Below are 14,779 nucleotides of genomic sequence, written 5' to 3' on the forward strand. Positions count from 1 at the left end.
CAGGAGCTGTGTGCTTATCTTGGTGGTGGCTGTTGGCAGAAATCACTCTTTGTTTCTTCACTTTAGAGTCTGCACCTACTTCCTGCTGACCAAGCGCTGGAACTAAGGTGGAGGAAACCTTGGCTCCCCACCCCTGCCCTATTTCCGGAACAACGCGCTGGACCATTTCCAGGCACAGGGACACTCTTGGAGGGCATGTTCCTAGAAGAAGACGGGTTTCTCTAACAGTGCTCGGTGGGTTCTGGGGGAAAGGAGGGCATGAAATGGCAAGACATACGTGGGAGAGTTAAAAATAGAAACGGAGTCCATAGCCCAAAAATGGGTGAAGAAAGGAACTAATGCCAAGACCAGGGGAAGTGAGAGGGTGTGTCCTGCTAGTGGGTGGATGTGAATCTTGTCCAAAACATTCATTTGTTACCAAGTCAGAGTTTAAAATTGTAACAAACTGGGACTCGGCTACAAAATGATACTTGGTCTCTTCAGAAATGGGAATACATTGTTAATCAACAGAATGTGAAAGTATATAACTTGTGGAGCCAGTTTTGATCAACCTCACTAGGACTGCCAGAGAAAATAAAGGACACCCGTTTATATTTAAAGTTCAGATAGACCACCAATAATTATGGGTATAGGTATGACACAAAATCAACAGCGTAATTAACTTGTAAAGTAACTGGATTCTTATTTGCTAAATCCGGTAACCCTAGGAGAGATGGAAAGGAGAATGGGTGAAGGAAGCCTGAGCTAGCTGGTGGGGCAAAGACAGGATAACCATGTCCTGCACAATAGGATCCAAGGTGGGCAAGAGGGGCTGCAATTTAGCAGTGTCAGGATGATTTTTCACACCCTGGCCACCCAAAGCCAAGGCAAAGAGAGTGCAAGTGAAGCTTGTGTGATCATCCTCCACCTGTAGGGGTGACCTGGTGTTTTCAGACCACTCCACCACCCTACTCTACCTCCCCTCTACCTCACGTCTACCCTGAGACGCACTCTTCTCCAAGTGGGGGCAGTACTCTTCCTCAGTCTCCCTGAAAGTAACACACCCTCCTATGGGAAGGAGTCTCACGTCCTCTTGGACTCTTCAAACAGTTCAGTAACTGGAAACAATTTTTAAAAAGGCTGGTCCACACAGGGAATATAGCCAATATTTTATAATAACTATAAATGGAGCATAATCTCTAAACATTTTGAATCACTATGTTGTGTACCTAAAACTATACCTTATTTTTTCTTAAAAAAAGGGCTGTTCCATGCTTTATTTGTGTCCATATGTAGGTTCAGTTATGTCCATATACAGGGAAACAGGCCCTGGTTGTTCCCAAAACAACAGAGTCCTGAAATATATGAAGCAAAAAAACTGATAGAACTGAAGGGAGAAATACACAATTCAAAAATAATAGTTGAGACCTCAATTTCCTATTGTCAATAATAGGTAAGACCATGAGGCAGAAGTTTAACAAGGAAACAGAATAAGTGAACAGGACTATAAACCACCTAGACCTAAGAGACATATAAACGTTCCACCCAGCCACAGCTGAATACACCGTCTCCTCAACTGCACATGGAACATTCTCCAGGATAGAACATATGCAAGGCCATACAACAAGCCTTAATAAATTTAAAAGGATGAGGACTTCCAGGCTGGTCCAGTGGTTAAGACTCCACACATCCACTGCAGGGGGCATGGGTTCAATCCCTGGCCAGGGAAGTTCTGCATGCCGCACAGTGTGGCCAAAAGAAAAAAAAAACAGATGGAAGTCATGCTAAGTATATCCTCTAAACACCACCAACGAAGGAAGAAAACTTAAGAAATTCACAACTAAGTGAAAATTAAATGACACGCTCCTAAATAACCAATAGAACAAAGAAGAAATCATAAGAAAAGTGATCAAAAACTTGATTTTGAATGGAAAAACCCCCAAATACCAAATCTTATGGTATACAGCCAATGCAGTGCTTACAGGGAAATGTATAGTATAATTGCCTATATTAAAAAAGAAGAAATTTCAAATCAATTACCTAAACTTTCACTATAAGGAACAAAAAGGGGAAAAAAATTAAGCTAAAGTAAACAGAAGAAAGGAAATAAAGGTTAGGGCAGAAATGAATGAAAGAGAATTTTTAAAAATTAATGAAACCAAAAGTTGGTTCTTCAAAAAAATCAATACAACTGACCAACCTTTAGTCAGACTGACCAAGAAAAATAAGAGACAACTCAAATTATTAAAATCAGGAATGAAAGAGGGGACATTACTTCTAACTTCAAGAAAAATAAGAGACAACTCAAATTATTAAAATCAGGAATGAAAGAGGGGACATTACGTCTAACTTCAAAGAAAAAAAAAGCTTCTAATGGAAGATTATGAACAACTGTATACCCACAAATTACATAACCTAAGAAACGCACAAATCCCTAGAAACACACAAATTACCAAAACTGACTGACGAAGAAGTAGAAAATCTGAATAGATCTACAACAAGTGAAAAGATTGAGCTGGTATTACTCAAAAAACTTTCTACAAACAAAGGCCTAGGAACAGATGGCTTTGCTGGTGATTTCTACTAAATATTGAAGACAATTTCACATAAACCTTTCTCAAATTCTTCCAAGGAACAGAAGAAGTGGGAACGCTTCCTAACTCTTTCTATAAGGCCAGTATCACCCTGATACCAAAACCAGAAAAAGCTAACACAAGAAAACTACAGGCCAATATCTCTTATGAATACAGTCCCAATAAGATAATGGCGATGACTGACAGAGTCAGATGACTCTGACTATACTAAAAACGACTGAATTGTACACTTTAAATGGGTGAATATTATGGTATGTAAAATGTATTTCAAAAAAGCTGTTCAAAAAAAAAGGATATCCCTGGTGAGACTTTGTAGACACAAGGAGAATTCCTAACACTTACCAGTACTTGGGAGGTTTGCAAATAACGTTGGACAAGATTAAGCAAGGCTGTGGGTAGCAGGGTGAGGGTGGAGGCTATTTTGGGGATGATATGTTTTTACTCTTCTGAGAAGAAACAGCTGTTACACGAGGGTGGGAGGCAATAAGAGCAGGGAAATGAGTTCCACTTGGTATTAAAAACATCTAGTTGTCAACACATAAAATTCTATGAAAGTCACTTCTCTCAGCTGAGTTGGCATGACTGGCCCATGTTAGGTTAATATGTTTTTACCTAATAAGACCAGACATTTATAAAACTAAGAATAATCCCTGACCTTACTGTATGATCAAGTACAGGCAGAATGCATTCCTGTTTTCAGCGGATAATCCATGTGTGTTCAACTACCTGTTCCCACCTGCAACGTCTTCCTGAGACACGGAGGAGCAGGTGGTCCTGAGCATTGCTTTGGGCATCAGAGTTTCCTGGGCTTGAATTCCGGTTTTGCCACTCACAGGCTCTGTGTGCACTGTGGCCCTGCAGTGCTGGTGTGGGTTCCAAGTAAGATAATGTCTGCAAAGTCCCTGGGCCATTGTGGGCACTCGGTAAAAGGTAGTTACTGCTACCCTCCCCTTTTTTTTTTTTTTTTTGCGGTACTCGGGCCTCTCACCGTCATGGCCTCTCCCGCTGCGGAGCACAGGCTCCGGACGCGCAGGCTCAGCGGCCATGGCTCACGGGCCCAGCCGCTCCGCGGCATGTGGGATCTTCCCAGAACGGGGCACGACCCCGTGTCCCCTGCATCAGCAGGCGGACTCTCAACCACTGCGCCACAAGGGAAGCCCTACCCTTCCCTTTTTTATGAAATGAACACTCAGAGCAGAGCCTATCTCATGGCAAGGTGTCATTTTAGGATGGCTAACCTGTATTTCTTACAGGTCTATTTTATACCAATTTTAGGCAGTGGTTAAAAATGGGTGATGACTCTGTAAGCCCTGTAATCCCCAGGTTTCCCTGGAAGCCACAGGCTGAGATGCAACATTCAATAGTGAAGAGGATCCATCTTGTGCTTGCCCTTCTGTCCGTCACGGCCACCAACCCAGGAGAAGCCAGGCTGCAGAGGACCTGGCTCCTTGGACTCCTGGTTACAAGCCAGATGGGTTTTTGTATCTTAAAAATGAATTCTCCCTGGTCTCGTGACATTCTATCTTGGAAACATGTTTCTCTTCCAGTTGGCCCTGGACCATGCACAGGAAAGAGGCAGCATCACAGGGGCGCGGGGAGGGGCAGGGGCAGAACATCGTAAAATGGTGCATGCCCAGTGGACGCTGATCGGGGGGAAGGTCAAGGGATTCTGAACGGGGGTGTTGAAATGATCTCAGCACCCATCCTCAGGAGGAAGAAAAATCAGGCAGACCCACTGAGCACCAAACAGCTACTTCTTTTCGTTACGGAAGTTCACCTGAATGCTGCAGTCACTGAACGGGGAGTATCCATCAAAACCGGGGACCCAGGAGATCAGGATGCTGTGTGCGGTCCTGTTGCGGACCCTGACTTCAGTTGGCGGGGAGGGAATTGCTATGTAAAAAACAAAGACACACCACAGACACAATTATAAACTACAGGAGGCCACAGCTACCAAACAAATGCATTAATACCAAGCCTACTTCTGTTTCTTGAGACTGGGAAAATTAAACACTAGTTTTAAAGAGGAGCCATCGTACGCCTAAGGGTAATGGTATTAGCCTACGGAGAAGTCTTGCAGTGATAGGATGGCTCGGCCAGGGCCAGAGAAGTGGGATGTAGACCTGCTTTCCTGACCCCTGATGAAGTGAGAACTTTTAGCTGGACAAGGATGGGGAGACATCCATTTCCTGCTGCTGTATGCAGGGGCGTCACTGGGCGCTGGTGCTCTCAATGGGGGTGAAGAGCCATGGCGCTGCCCTTGTGGAGCTAAAGGCTGCGTTGGGGAGACCCACATTAATTGAGGATGAGTGCCTTGTGCTGAGAAAAGAGGGGTACCATGGGAACAAGCATGTGTGTGCATGCGTGCATGCATATGCGCGTGTGTGATGGAGGAAGGAAGCTTTCCAGGCTGAGGAATAGGGAAGAGTCAGCTCAAGCAAAAGACCCAAGTGCATCTGCTCGCGGGGAGGGGAGGGCATACCGTAATGAACGTGCAATGACCGCAGCCACGGGTGGGACATGGATAGATATTTAAATTAGAATCCAACAAGGATCCGAAGTTTGAGGGTTTTAGTTTCTTGTGCTATATTTAACTTTTTAAAAAAGAAATATATCTTAAAATCTGTGGATCAATATTATTTTTATTTATTTATTTTGGCCGTGCCGCACGGGATCTTCGTTCCCGGACCAAGGATGGAACCCTCACCCTCAGCAGTGAAAGCGCGAAGTTCTAACCGCTGGACCACCAGAAAATTCCCATACGTTTAACTCTTAATTAATGGTAATAACCGCACTTATAATCCAAAATGATGACTAATGTTTCTGAGTGCTTACTCTGTGCCAGGAACCTATGGACTTCATTAAACACGACTAGTCTGATAGGAAGAACCCTATCAGAGCAGCAGTCTTACGATCCCCATTGACGGATGAGGAAACTGAGGACCAGAGAAGTTAAAAACTTGCCAAAGCGCACAGAGCTCATAAGCAGCAGAATGGGGACTTAAACTCGGGTCTGCCTGACTCCAGCACTAGTGTCCCTCAACAGGACGCTGGAAGCTGGTTGCAGGGGCAGCAAGCAGACCAGTGAGTACCAGCAGGGGCTGGGGAGTGTGGTCACCACCTAGCCAGCTGCATGGCCCATGGCACAGCTCAATGCCCTCTCTAAACTCAGTTCCCGCTTCTACTAAGGGCGGGGAGTGACCACACTGCTCCATGGGCTGGGGTGAGGATGAAATGTGGTAACGCACGCACGAGGTCTGGGGGAGCGGCGCTGGTGGTAAAGGCAAGGACAGGATGCGCAGGGGATGAGAGGGAAGGAAGGCTGGGACCGTGTTAAGTGCTCACTGGGTATGGTATTCAGGAGTTTCAGTTTTACCAGGAGACACACAGACGGATGAATGGGAAAGAGTCAGTGTTTTGTTTGACTCACTTCCCTAAATAGGGTATCTGCCTTTCCAGATTCAAGTTTGGCCACGTATATACCTCAGTTGATAACAGACGAGCAGGGAGTTTTGGTTGCTTTGATATACGTGCTTAAATCAACGAAAGCCCCAAACATAAGGTTTGGAAATAGGCTTTATTAAAATAAAGTCCTAGTTGAGATTCTGTCTGAAGCATAAAATTCAGGAAGTGCTTCTCATTTTATGGATTTTTAAACTTTAAGATGTTGATATTTTATGAAAATGTCTTTATAAATGTATGCCCACGCGTGGATTCCTGAAATTCTCACCATTTCTTTTGAAAATTGTAATAATGGAATTTGTAATGAAGGAAGGAAGTTATTCAGTTCCTCTCCTAGTAACTTTCAGTTTGCTCATTTTTTTTCTTCCAATGAACTTTTTGAAAATGCCCTCTCATAGCCTCTTCTAGTTGATTTGCTGAAACTAAACCATCAGCATCTTTAAAAAGTATGCCTCTTGTAATTTTGAGTCTCCTGCTGTGCACTACCCACCCTTTAACTCATTATTAAACACATTCTGCTTTTTCCCCTCTATTATTTCCCCAAGGATAAGACCAAAAGGAATATGAACTCAATATTGCCTCTCAATATTTAACTTAAGAACAAATAACACGGAGAACAGGCTGGTGGTCACCAAGGGGGAGGGATAGAATGGGAGGCTGGGGTTAGCAGATGTAACCTTTTATATATAGAACGGATAAACAACAAGGTCCTACAGGGAACTATATTCAATATCCTATGATAAACCACAATGGAAACGAATATTAAAAACAGAATATATATATATAATGTATAACTGAACCACTGCTGTACAGCAGTAATTAACACAACACTGTGAATCAATTATACTTCAATAAAAATAAAGTAATTAATTAAAAATAAATTAAGAACAAATACTAAAACATACCATTTTTCTGAATTTCTATGAGAAAGGTTAAGGGAGATGAGTTGAAAGGGATAAAAGGACAGTAGGTTTTCCTTTCCTTTCAAGTTTCAGGTTTAAATACCTTTGATCCCAGAAAAGGAGGAGGAATCTGATGATTGGTTTGGATTGTCCAATCCAATGGCAGATAACTGGACTGGAATGTCTCCACCAGCCTGGGGGAGGTTTCAAACATGCGCCTTTCATTCTGTTATATCCCAGCTCAGAGGAAGCAAGGCGGGTGGAGGAGGTTAGGAGAGAGAGGGACAGAAGCCCTGTGCCCCCAGAAGAAGAGTGACTCTGACCTTCTCCTTCCTCAGGACAGCTGCTGGTGGAGACTTGCTTCAGCCCCAGATGCCCAAGGAAGGACAGAGCCCATCCTCAGATCAGTGCCCCAAGCTGCGCCCACCCTGGGGGCTCTTCAAGGAGTTATGGGGACTAGTTCAGGGTAGAAAAGGAAAAAGTGAAAATAGGAGCCAAGATGATCCAGGGTCAGCATTTCAGACAATTTTCTTCTCCATCTGAGCAGAACTAAACTAGCTAATGTTGATCAAAGACAAGTGTCAGGCCCTGTTATGAGTACTTTTACTTGCATTATCTCATTGAACCCTCAAGAGGAGGTAGGTTCTGTAATTATCCCCATTTTACACAGGGGAACACTGAAGGCAGAAAGGTTAAGTGACTTGTCCAAGGTCACAAAGGGAAGCCAGGACTCAATCCCAGGTAGCTGGCTTGCAGAGATCACACTGCACCCCCTAACCCCCGGAACATGCAGCGGGCACTCCACCCTGCTGCTTACCTTTGATGTTGATCTGCACGCCCTTGGACACGGTCAGCCCTTTGTCATTGTGGGCCTCACAGCTGAAGATCGCGGTCTCAGTCAGACCTGGAGGGGAAGGAGAGCCGTGAGACCAGCTGCAGAGAGACAGGCTTCTGTTTATCAGAATCCTATGGGGGTTTCAGCATCCTTTTACTTCTTGGTTCACTGCTTCAAGCATAAAGGCAAAGTTAATTAAAAATACGTGTTGGTGTTTGAAAAACAAACCTAGGATTAAACCCTATGTACCAGGAGCAAGGCAACCATGGGCTTAAAAGGCAGCTGTGAGAGAGTGGCATGGACATATACACACTACCAAATGTAAAATAGATAGCTAGTGGGAAGCAGCCGCATAGCACAGGGAGATCAACTCGGTGCTCCGTGACCACCTAGAGGGGTAGGATAGGGAGGGTGGGAGAGAGATGCAAGAGGGAAGAGATACGGGGATATATGTATATGTATAACCGATTCACTTTGTTATAAAGCAGAAACTAACACACCATTGTAAAGCAATTATACTCCAATAAAGATGTTAAAAAAAATTTTTTAAAGGCAGCTGTAATTCATTAAAAGCCTTTATTTTTTTCCCCGATGATGAAACATTAGGTAACAAAGAAGTATCATTTAGTTTTAAAATTTCTGCAAGGAGGTATGGGAATCACTGGCCCCCAAATCAAGACAAGTAGTTTCTGAGGCTCACCCAGACAATCTCCTGCTTAGCACCCCGTACACGCCACGACATAGCATGGACATGTCAGGGTACCAGAAACAGCAGGATAAAAGTTACGGTTTTAAAAATTTCAGGTGATCCGTTGTAATGAATCCTTTTTTAATAGTAAAAATCAATGTATTCATAAGGAATTATATAAACACAAGGCATCATTATTAATTACTTGAAGAAAAGACACTGGTGCCAAATGAAGAAAATTCTATCATTTCAGAGGTCTGAAGACATCTTGGAAATGAAAAAAATTAGTTGACATTAATTTTAAGGAGAAAGGAAGAGAGGCAATCCAGATCTTGGTTTCTTATAATACTATTCTCCAATGAAAGGAACCAGAGCTCCTCGGAGAAATGGATGATTGTCAGGTTGGAGCAAAACACACATGAGCCTGGAGCAAAATATAACACAAACAGCATACACCACACACACACACACACACACACGGATGGGGGTACGGCAAAGAGACACAGGATCCAGCTGAAAGAACTCCCAATGGCCAAAGCTGGGACAATTTGAGCAAGAAAATAAAGTAGCATTAAATTGTAACCCAAAGTATAAAACAAATATCCATGAGTCTATATTGATATGAACAAATGATTAAATAAAAGGGGGAGAAGAGACAAATGCTCCATGCAGAGGAATTCCGAATGGTTTTTATACAGACGCTCTGCCCCCAAAGAGGGGCATCACTCCTGACTCCTTAAGGCTGCACAAAGTGACTTCCTTCCAAAGAGGACAGTATGGAAAGGGGAATGAAAGGAAAACTTCTGAGTGAGAAACTGACAAACGTCCAGCTCAGCCAGATGGTCAAGGTCAAGACCAACAATGGAAGTCGTGTTGACAGAATGTGCCCTTGATATGATGTGATGAGAATGGCACTTCTCCTCTGCGGTCTTCCTCCTCCACGGTCTTCCTCCTCCAAAACATATAACCCAAATCTAATCATAAGAAAAATGACCAAAAACATCAGACAGTTCCAAACTGTGGGACATTCTACAAAAAACCTGACCAGTACTCCTCAAAACTGTCCAGGTCATTAAAAACAAGGGAAGTTTGAGAAATTGTCACAACCAAGAGGCGCCTTAGGGAGACATAACAACTAAATCCTGGAACAGTAAAAGCACATTAGGTAAAAACTAAGGAAATCTGAATAAACTATGGACTTTAGTTAGTAATGATGTATCACGAATTTCCAGAGATAACAGAATAATCAGCTATGTGCTAGTTTCAGGCTTACATTTACTGAAGGGACATTTCAGCGAGATAAAGAGGTTTGCTTTGGGACTTCCCTAGTGGGCCAGTGGTTAAGACTCTGAGCTTCTAAAGCAGAGGGCGCGGGTTCGATCCCTCGTTGGGGAACTAAGATCCCACATGTTGTTTGGTGCGGTCAAAACATTTTTTAAAAATTTCAAAAAAGAGGCATGCTTGGAAGGGCTGCTCAGAAGGACACCCTGAGGTCCACTACCTCCCAAAGTCTCAAAAACACCTGTGAAAATCTCTCTGGAGAAGTTGAATCTACAAACCTGTTAGGGAACGTTTCATTCCTGATTCATTATGCTAAGTTCTAAAAATAATGCAATGGGTATAAGGAAGTGAAATAATTTTTTATGGTACACTATACTGTGTCACATTAAATATAGTTGTTCAAAAATGATGTTATCAGTATTGGTTTATGAATTGTAACAAATGTACCACACTAATTAATGTAAGATGTTCATAACAGGGGAGTGTGGGCGTGATGTTTATGGGAATACTCTGTACGAGATGGCACACAATTTTTCTATAAATCTAAAACTATTCTAAAATTTTAAAAGATTATTTTCAAAAAGCACAGCCATATATTTACCATCTAGTTGAATCTGGAAACTTTCTCTCTGACACACAAGGTGCCTGGCCCAGAGTTTATATCATAAACTGGAGAAAGACAGATAAAATTCTTGAAAATACGCCATCATTCACTTCTTGCCTGAAAGGCTTATATTTTTTTTGTTTGTTTCTATCTACTTGTGTAGGATATTTTCCATCGGATGATTTTAAAATCCAAAGCTCGTCACTAATGAAGTCATTAAATATTTGAAACAAGCTGCCGAGGGAAACCCAGCTGGGAACCAGCCAGGAAAGACCGTCTGTCTACATTGGATGCCCGCACAGTGAATGCTGCACTGAGGCTGGGCCACATGGCCTGGGAGAAGTTCTAGGAAGAAATGCAAATATGATCCCTTTCAAGTCAGTGCCTCTCCTGAGGGATTAGCTGTGCACAAAAAAATCAGTGTTGGTGGGTGTTTGTTCTTTTCTATCCAGGTGGAAGTCTGTCCCAGCATCTGAGCTCTTTTGACTAGACTCTCTGTCCTACAATTCTGTGGTGACCTTTGACTTCTCCTAAATAATTTTACATCAGAATATGATAGCTACTTCAGGTATTTTAATTTTCCAAGATGAGGATTCCCCTCAGACGGGAGGAAAATCCTAAATCAGATTGCTTAATTAGATTCTCTAAACCCAAGTGCTAAGAAACTAAAATTCCCGGTAGGAGCCAGCTCTTTCACATTGGGTCACCTCCTCTCGAATGAGAGATGAAACTAAAAGATTGTGTGATGGTTTAGAAAATATTTATTTCACTGAAGAGGAATATTTATTTCAAACCCACTAGCCACATCTATAAAAGAACATCTGTAAATACACAGCCTCAAGGAGTCTTTGGATCTTCTGCTTGTATTCCTCCCAAAGAATTTTGAAAAATATATGTAGCCTCTTACACATTTTGAGGTTTGCATCTTAAACTGTTCATCATTTAAACAGCTGCAAAAAATGTAATTTCAGGTACCCTGGATATGCTGATAATTTAAAGTAAAACTCCTTTAGAGTCCCATGCAATATACATATTACTGGGATGGGAGCCCCAGCATCACCTGCTGAAATAGTTCTTCCCAGAAATCAGAAGTTTTCAATCATGACTTTTCTACTTCCCCTGCAGAATTTTACCCTAATGGCATACATGTGTGTGTTTGAAAGTCACTGGTTAATCACCCTGTGATACTTCTCGGTGATAAAATTACACTTACGTATTGAAATTGGAAAACAAACTTTCTTCCAGATTGATGATCTTTACAAGTATTATTTAGGGCACAACTGATCAAAACAATATACATGTAATTTTTAAACATACAAAACAAAATTTTATGGGAAGCACAACTCCTTTGCTGGACAAAATTTGGAATTTTCTATGTGGTAGTCTGGAATTTTGTTAACCTTGAGCCAATGCACTACAGCAGCTGTTCTCAGAGTGTGGTCTAGAGGCTCCTGGGCATCCCAGAGATACTTTGGGGGGCCTCAAGTTGAAAACTATTTTTGCGAGAATAGCAATATGTTATTTGCCCTTTTCACTCTCATGCTCTCGGGAATGTATGATGGAATTTTCCATAAGGTGTATGATGTGTGATGATGTCATAGCTCTATGAGCTAATGGAACGTGCTTGTGTATTATTGTGTTTTAATTTCTAATTCAGTAAATGGCAATAGATGTATCTCACATAAACAAAAACTTGTAGGTTTTCAATCACTTTTAAGACAGGAAAGAGGAGACCAAAGCATTGGAGAACTGATGCCCTGTTGCGACTCCAGGTAAGGCAGAGAGAGGTCTTTTTTCTTTCGTAAAGTGAGAAAGAGATGACAGGGAAGTAGAAGGTGAAAAAGAAAAACCGGCATAGAGTCGGGACTTTGGGCATTTTGTCAGGCACTGACTTTCAGAGAGAGGACACATACCGGATGAGGATCCACTGATCCCTCTAAGCCACCACCTGGGGCCCCTGCTACCAGTCACTTTCCCAGGCAGGCCTGTGACACTTGGCTTTTCACCTTACCTTCCAGGTCATCAGCTCCCAAATGAGATGCCCGTTTTGCCAGGCTACATGAACTCGCAAAACTTGGCTTATATTTAGAAAAATCAGCTTTGGCTCAGTCAGAAGACACTCAATCAAAACGTAAGTTGCTTTGGCTATGCAACTTATATTTTGTACATATTTGAGCAGACATCTGCAGGCTAAAACCAGTCATTTGGTTTCAATCGCTCTTGTCCAAACTCTTGGGAAACACTTGGGTACAAACTACAAGTGGCATTCCCAACCGGTTGTGAGGGCAAGAGAAGCCCTGCTAGGAAACAAGAGGAGGGATTTATTTCCTTGAGATCCACCATCTAGTTATAGATCCCAAAGATGAGGTAAGCCCACAGTTCTTCGGTCCTGCAAGGTTGATCAATACTGAGAGTGAAACCTCTCCTTGGGGAACATGATTTTAGGTTTAGCGGGAAGTCATTTTTCCTCTTCATGTTTCTCTTCAGAGGACACACAAAGTCAGGAAGACGATCTGCAGCTAATTCCCTGGTACAGGGCACCCACTCCGATTCAGAACTGCCCACAAGTAGCCAAACCATCTAGGAGAGCAGATCTGTCTGGGGGCTGAGGTGGTGAATGTCCACAGGCCAAGAGGACACCAGCAGAGAGAAGTGGAAACTGCTTCCAACCCAGGTTAACTTTCTCCAGAACTGGATGGGCCAAAACTTAAGGCCAAATATAGGCTTCTTGGCTTAATGTATTCAGTGACATTTTTTTTTTTTTTGCTTAATGGCACAAGCTTCCTAACTGGAGACTCATTTATAAGCCTGGGTTGAACACAGCAACCCAGAGGTACTAAGAAAGACAGCTCCCCCCCTCACTTTTCTGTTCTCCCTCGGGATGAACAATAACCAGACTGGAATAGACCTTGAAGTTTTAGAGCCCAAACACTTGTGGCTTCCCAGGGAGAAATTCATCCACACACCCCTCCGTCTCCACCCTACCACCCACTCTCCTGAGCGCCCCCAGCACCAGCGTCTCCACATCTCCTGTTACTGTGTCCTCTTCTCGTGGGCATCCCTCTTACTCCATTATGTCCCACCTAAGTCCATTATGATGGTTCATGCCCCTCTTCCTTGGTCCTCTGCTAGTTTAAAAAAAGACAGCCCCTGACGCAAGGTCTGAGAGACATTTTAGGGAACATCCAGCCACAGGATGTTCCCTGGAGGAAAGGGCGGTCGGAATCCCTGAGGAATCAGCTTCTAAGAGCACAGTTAGGGCAGTTCTTTGAGTTCCAGGTTAAGGAATCCTGTCCCTTTCATTTTCTTCCCTAGTGTTCATCTTTCTACCCAAAGAGGCAGGAAATAGAAGAATACACTTCATAAATGAAGGACTTACACTTATTAGCTTGGAATTCACCATCTGCCCGGAATTCACTCATTCAACATTTACAGGCACTCGGGATCTATCCGTGAATGAAACAAAGATCCTCACCCTTAGAGAGCTCACGCTCTCATGGAGAAAAGTGGGTGAGAAATAACAGACTTAATAAATAAGTAAGCTGCATGCTCTATCAGAAGGTGATTAGTACTATGGAAAAACAGGGATCAGGGGGTCAGGGTGGGTAGAGAGAAGTGGCTGTGATTTTAAATATGCAAGTCAGAGGGAGCTCCTTGAGAAATGGCCTCTGAGGAAAGACTCAGGGTGAGGGAACGGGCCAAGTTTATTCTGGAGGGTGACGGAAGCTTCAAACCAGAGGGAATATGTGGGTCAGGCCTTTGTTCTCCAAGTGAGGTGGGGAACCTGGGGCTTTGAGCAGAAGACTGATATGATCTAGTCTGTGTTTTATGAGGGTCGTTCCAGCTGCCATGCAAAGACTAGCCCTTCGGCCATAAGGTCCCTAAATTGCTCCAAGTTTTTTCCTGATTTGCAAAATGGGAATTAAAAAATGCCTAACTATATCACAGGTTGCAATGAGGCTCAAAGTAAATCTTTACCAAAAGCACTGGGAGAATTACGAACTGATTTATATAAATTCTAGTTATTATTGTTAACTGTTATTACAATGAACATTACAAGTTATAGCCAATTAACTAAAACCAAAACTAGCTTAGCTGTTTTCTAAATGTGGATTTAAATATAAAATGAGTATTTTTAAAAAAGTAAAAACCAGAAAGATGAGCCTAAGTCCCCCACTCTTGGTAGAAAGGTAGCTCAAAATTGACAATGAGTTAGTAACTGCTGCATATGAAAATTTGTAACAGGTAACATTTCAGTCATTCCTGTAGGCTGCTTCGGTACCAAGGTCTTTACATCCATTATTTCACTGAATCCTCATAAATGTTCTATGAAGCAGACACTGTTATTACCCCTATTTTATATGAAGAAGGTGAGTAAGTTGCCTAGGGACACAGTGGTGAACTGGCATTAGTCTGTATCATAGCTCGGGATCT

The 14,779-nt window shown here is 42.7% G+C and overlaps 1 protein-coding gene across 1 annotated transcript in view; it reads right to left on the reverse strand.

Annotated features, from left to right (window-relative positions):
- MERTK (MER proto-oncogene, tyrosine kinase) overlaps nt 1-14,779 on the reverse strand; it is a 110,837-nt gene that overhangs the window by 55,673 nt on the left and 40,385 nt on the right. Inside the window, exons 5-6 of the mRNA XM_032653545.1 lie at nt 7,755-7,841; nt 4,351-4,466 (exon numbers count right to left, since the gene is read on the reverse strand). Of these exons, the coding sequence (XP_032509436.1) occupies nt 4,351-4,466; nt 7,755-7,841 (203 nt within the window). The remainder of the gene's footprint in view (nt 1-4,350; nt 4,467-7,754; nt 7,842-14,779) is intronic.

This window comes from Phocoena sinus, chromosome 13 (genome assembly GCF_008692025.1).
Source record: "Phocoena sinus isolate mPhoSin1 chromosome 13, mPhoSin1.pri, whole genome shotgun sequence".
NCBI classification, from domain to species: domain Eukaryota; kingdom Metazoa; phylum Chordata; class Mammalia; order Artiodactyla; family Phocoenidae; genus Phocoena; species Phocoena sinus.